Here is a 5,354-nt window from a genome sequence, read left to right as displayed (position 1 = left end):
TGGGACCTGAAATCCATGAACGCCGTAAAATCTTAAAGAGATAAAAATAGTAGATGTTGCAAAAACATGATTTAAAACAGAACCTGCAGCTCTTAATTATTAAAAAGAATGCTTCTAGTTACTGGCCAAGTGACCACTTCATAATTGGGAAAGAAGAGGTCTAGCATGACATGACTACAAATTCAGAAATTCTATTGCCAGAAACTGGGACCACGCTTTATTGGCATGACCATGTCACACATGGCATTGTCTATCTACTGCCTCTCACCAGGACATGTTGGTGGGAGAAAGGAGGTTGATTCTGCCGGCCCAATTAAGTATTACGTTTTGACCAGCCAACTAACAAGCAATTGTCCAATTCCTAGTCCTACTTGGTCCTTGTTAAGAAGAAATTCTTGAACCAAGTTCTTCCAAGAATTTCACCATTTGGTTAGCAGCTAGGCATTGTCGAGTGCCGAAAGTCATTGCTTGCAGAAGGAATATACATTGTATATCTATTAGAGATAGAAGAAATTGTGAATGTTACACGTGTACAATAAAACTAAAATTAAGAATATTTTGCATTCAGAGATTTTAAATTACATGTTACTTCTCTCCAGCCAGAGATAAAGAAAGCAAGAAACATAAATATATGTTACATATAAGCTGTAGTTCCGAAAGTTTGCAATATTTACCCTTTAATTTTTAATTCCATGCGTTTGCACTTTTGTTGCTATCCATGAACACACCAAGGGGAAATAAGAGATGCATTTCCACAAGACAACAGGCAAGGGATGGTAACTTGGTAAGCAATGGGAAGTACTATATTGGACTGCCTCAGGTGCCTCTGCAGTTGTCATTTGCAGAGTCGATAACATTATAGTATAGGCAGGATAGCCTGCCATCAAATTTGGAGACCAAATGATGAGCAGATAACCCACAATAACGTTTGCCCAACCGTGCAATACAAATATCTATTATTTTCTTGAACATGCTGTCTCCTTGAATCAATGGCTGCTCCACAAACTCAAGTAAGGGCATCCACTGCAATAGGGAAACAAAAAGGTTCAAAAAGTTGAAACTAGTCATGATGTCCACAGATAATGCAGATAAAAGCAAATTCGATGCATCCTCTAAGAAGCTTCTAGCTCAGATTTAATGTCCATTAAACCTCACTGACCCTTCCATCAAATATCTATCATTACGCATGGATGAACAGTGTAAAGCTTCGCTTGACAGTTCTGATAAGAGCTTAGCTTGACAGTTACTGGTGTAAATGATTTACCTTGGCTGCTTGAATTTCAAGATCGTCAACAATGAACTGAGTTGATAAGGGTTTCAACATGCAAACAAAGAACAAATCTGACTTGTCAAAAGCCAAATTGTGAGCATGCCTGAAATCATAGTAACAGTGAAGATTAGAGATGATGTTGAGTAAAAATAAAAATACTATCCACACTTTGGTTTCTAGAGGACATGCTTGAAAGCTAGTTATGTCATTGCTAGCCAATAAATGCATGATATGCTAAACTTAGTCTCACAGTATTATGGTTCAAAATCTCTTTCATTAGCCAACGAGGCCTAGGCCTTGGGACCAAGAGTTTCCAAGTTCAAGTCCCACAATTGATGGTTTGGATTGTGATATTTTATTGCTTACTTTGCATTTGCAAACTTACTTTGGCTTTGACCAGTTTCAGTTGTAATCAGCGCAATTATGATATATCTTGTACTCTTACCTCTGGTAACCATTGTGGTATCTACAATTTAATCCTTTTGTAAATCATTGTTATTACCTGAATGCCACAACTTCAATGAACTCAGTATCAATCTGCAATTTAAAACAAGAAGGCAGCTAATTAACATCCCTGACAAAAATTTGACTACCGTCTAATATTTTAGTTGTGAATTATGGAGAAAATATATGAAGCCTGAGATTCTTACACCAGTTTCCTCCTTGACTTCTCTCACAGCTCCTGTGTAAATCTCCTCTGACTGGTTCAAAAAATAAAACAATTGAAAGTTAAACAAAATAAATTATTAATGCTTTTCTTTCCTTCTAATTTAAATTGTATACATGTTCAGTACTTTTGTTACCTCATGAATGAAACCAGTTGGAATTTTCCAAAGACCCAAAAAGGATGGAGCACAGAATTTCTCTTGTACTACAAGAACCTGCAAGTGATAAAACAGAAAGCTTTGCATAAACATTTAAAAAAATTGAAAATCTTTAAAATAGATGATTTAATGTGCAAGTTGTCCGAAGGATGGATAAAGTTGAACTGCAAATAAAAAAAATGAAGCTGTAGTAAATAAAATTACATCCGTCATTACATTAAATTCACTCTTTCAAGAATTTTGACATTTCAATATCATTAAGTAAACCTTCCTTTCAGAACAAGAATTTTGGTGGAAACAATGTGTGAAATTTTGCTCAATCAGTACTCGAGAAATCAGGCATTGATTCTAGTGGTCAAACGTTTGGTGATTGTACTCCTAACATTAGGTTAAGGAGAATCTCAAGAAAGGACACCAATTGCTATGGATGAACTGCAGAACATGTATAGGCAAAAGAAAAACCACAATCAAAAGTACACCAATTTTAATAATGACAAAGAAAGAAATAATATATCAGGCTTAAAGAATATGCTCCTTATTTGTGTATGTTAGCTTATGTGGGCATCCTTAAAAAACGCACCTCATTGTTGTCATTGATGACAAATCCCCCCACCCCTACTTGATGTGTAGCATTAGCAGGAAGCATACAAGGTTCTTCAGGAAGCCAGTAAGTCAACATCAAATATGCTGGCTCTGCATGGTGATACTGGAAACCTTCCTGCAAATTAAATTACTCACCTCAGGGACATATAGATTAAAAAGAGTGAATGAGTTATCAGGAATCATCCAAGCTCCAAGGTAATATGAGGAACTGTATATAATCAGGCCCAAGAAGGCTAAAACATAATGGGTGAAACCTTCGGTTGAAAAAAAATAATTCGTTATGCTAAAGATTCATGTCCAAAAATTACCTTTACAGCAATGGGAACAAGCTCTGATCGCTCCACTGGCAACTTAAGCCAAATTCCCTTCTTTCCCTGCAGTCAACACTGAACATTAATGAAATAACAGGTTCTTTGAAGATTGCATTCTATCTCGTGATGCCGTTTGACTCTAGAAGAAAAGGGAAGTACTTAAAATCAAGTCAACAAACGTGTTAACCATTTCAAGATTTTGGCATGTTTGTGAATATGCAAACAAGAAAAATGAAGTATTTTTCAGTCTGAAGAAGATGAAAAGTGAAAGCTTCTACCAAATAGACAAGCAAATTTGTAATCTGATCCCAGACTAGACCCTTCAAATGAATTTGTTAGCTTCATGGAAATTTAAGTAAGGTTCTTATTCATATTTATGAACCCAACCTAGATCCATGAAGTTAACAAATTAAAGAAATTTTCTAATGAGAAAGCAAAAAATGAAGAAAAAAAGCTTTAAACTTTACATCTCCTCTAGTGAATGGTCCTAGAATAGGAACAAATCTCACCCTTATTTTCCAATGAGCAAGCGAAAAATGAAGAGAAGCAGCAAAGTCATCTGAATTCTTTGGTAGACAATTTGAATCAACAACTACACCACCATACTCATCGTCAAACGCATCAAGCTCTTTCATACACCCAGAAAACAGACTTGAATTAGAACCATTTGCTCCATTAATCCGATACAAAAAATTCTCAGGAACAGTATTTTCTTGGTCAGCTGAATTAATAGACTTCTTTGAAAGATAAGTACCATTTGAAGTACTTGAACTAGACACCTTCAGAAATATCCCTAAACATAAGAATGAAAAGAAACGGAAAAAAAACCATTAAACCAAAACTTTCAATTGCTTGCTCGAACTGCGAAAAAGAACCAAAATAAAAGAAAAATCTGCGAAGATGAAATGCTAGTTCTCTACTTGTCCTATAAACCATGCCCGCAAGAAACCAAGCGAATATTAAATTACAAATGTATGCTGCAAATTCAGAACTAATCAATAAAGAAGCAGACAAAACACAGCAAAAGACGAACTGCAAATTCAAACGCAAACCAATTCTAGAAACATGAAACTAGGCCTGAACTTCCCTATAAAGAAAAAAAAAAAACAACCTTTTTCCAGTAGAAATGGATGAATGTTCTGCTCGATTGCCAAGATAATGAAGGGAAATAGACAAAGAACACAAAATCTAACAAAACAAATTACGAATCAAGAGCTAATACCAAGATTTTATCCAACCCATTTAGCAATTAACAGATAGAAATAATGAATTACCTCTGCAAGAACCGAGCTCTGGAGAGAATCTAACACCTGCCACATGCCCTAAACTCGAAAATGGACTCGAGTATGTCCTTCCCACGAGAGCTATCTCGGATAAGGACACCGATTTAGAATCAAGCAATTTCAACTCCATTAATGACTGCAGTACTCAAATCCCAACTACCTTAATTAACAGTATTCACAAACCCACAAGTCAAGCACCATCAAATTCTTAGTTTATATACACACAGTTGAGGCAAGCTTAAAGTTGTATATCCAGGAATAAAAAAATCAATGATTCCAACAAGAAAATGTCATGGAATTCATCGTCGTTTGGAGTCAAATTCTAGAGCTGGCATGACAAAGTGTAAATCTTGGCAATGCAGAGGAGAAGCAAACAAGTATCTAAAGACTAAAAATTATAACAACTTCACTTGGTGATGAGTAATATAAGACATGGTTAAACTCCATGTATTATGCTAAAAGCCAAGATTAAATTAGTGGGAATCTTGGAAAACTTGTGGCGTGAAATGGGTGTTGGGTGTAACTTGAAAATGACAACAACAAAGCACAAAATGAACAAATCAGCTTTAAAAAGATCTCCATTTCATTCTTTGCTAAATGAAGAACACGAGGGAAACCACCTTATTTTTTTATTATCGAAATTAGGGAATCTAAATTATTAAAACCTACGTAATTTGGGGAGCTTTTATGATAATTTTGTTTAAATATTACTTTGATAAAATCAAAATAAAAAGAAAAGAGAAAGTACGTGTATTTTACTCTTTTCAATGGATTTGGCGCATATTCCCATGATCTGCTAATTTTCAGTATCGTCTATGACAAGTAGCAATATCACAATTATCTTGTTGCTGTAATTAATAAAAACAAAGTTAAAAATAAAACAAATATTAAAATTTTTAGATATTACTTCCCTGTTATTACATTACATTTACATGTATGGAAATGGCACCAGCAGCGTGTAAAGTACTTGGAAAGATCTGAAGTGGTTTAAACGAATAAATGGCATTGCTTGGACAGGATTACAGCACGTGATTTTGAGACATCACGTGACAGAGATGTGCCA

General features: G+C 35.1%; 1 protein-coding gene across 2 annotated transcripts; it reads right to left on the bottom strand.

Annotated features, from left to right (window-relative positions):
* Positions 1-468: 468 nt before the first annotated feature.
* Positions 469-4,996, bottom strand: LOC110634455 (nudix hydrolase 8). 2 transcript variants are annotated; one of them, XM_021783462.2, is made up of 10 exons: positions 4,283-4,996; positions 3,763-3,801; positions 3,518-3,636; positions 3,006-3,071; positions 2,675-2,812; positions 2,074-2,151; positions 1,921-1,971; positions 1,773-1,807; positions 1,265-1,373; positions 469-1,023 (listed from the first exon to the last, which is right to left on the bottom strand). In XM_021783462.2, exons 1-10 carry the CDS (start codon positions 4,419-4,421, stop codon positions 817-819), a joined length of 981 nt encoding a protein of 326 aa, XP_021639154.2. In that variant the 5' UTR covers positions 4,422-4,996; the 3' UTR covers positions 469-816. The 2 variants fall into 2 exon arrangements, with proteins under 2 accessions (XP_021639154.2, XP_021639153.2); XM_021783461.2 differs by having other exon boundaries at positions 3,518-3,801; positions 4,283-4,992.
* Between the last annotated feature and the right edge of the window lie 358 nt (positions 4,997-5,354).

Source organism: Hevea brasiliensis, chromosome 16 (assembly GCF_030052815.1).
Source record: "Hevea brasiliensis isolate MT/VB/25A 57/8 chromosome 16, ASM3005281v1, whole genome shotgun sequence".
NCBI classification, from domain to species: domain Eukaryota; kingdom Viridiplantae; phylum Streptophyta; class Magnoliopsida; order Malpighiales; family Euphorbiaceae; genus Hevea; species Hevea brasiliensis.
This window is presented reverse-complemented; position numbering and strand designations above follow the sequence as displayed.

Coding starts and splice junctions, on each gene's coding strand:
- LOC110634455 (XM_021783461.2), bottom strand. CDS start 4,421: ATGGAGTTGAAATTGCTTGATTCTAAATCGGTGTCCTTATCCGAGATA. Junction 2,152..2,674: donor TCATCAATGACAACAATGAG/GTGCGTTTTTTA, acceptor TATCACTTGCAG/GTTCTTGTAGTACAAGAGAA. Junction 1,972..2,073: donor CAACTGGTTTCATTCATGAG/GTAACAAAAGTA, acceptor TTTTTGAACCAG/TCAGAGGAGATTTACACAGG.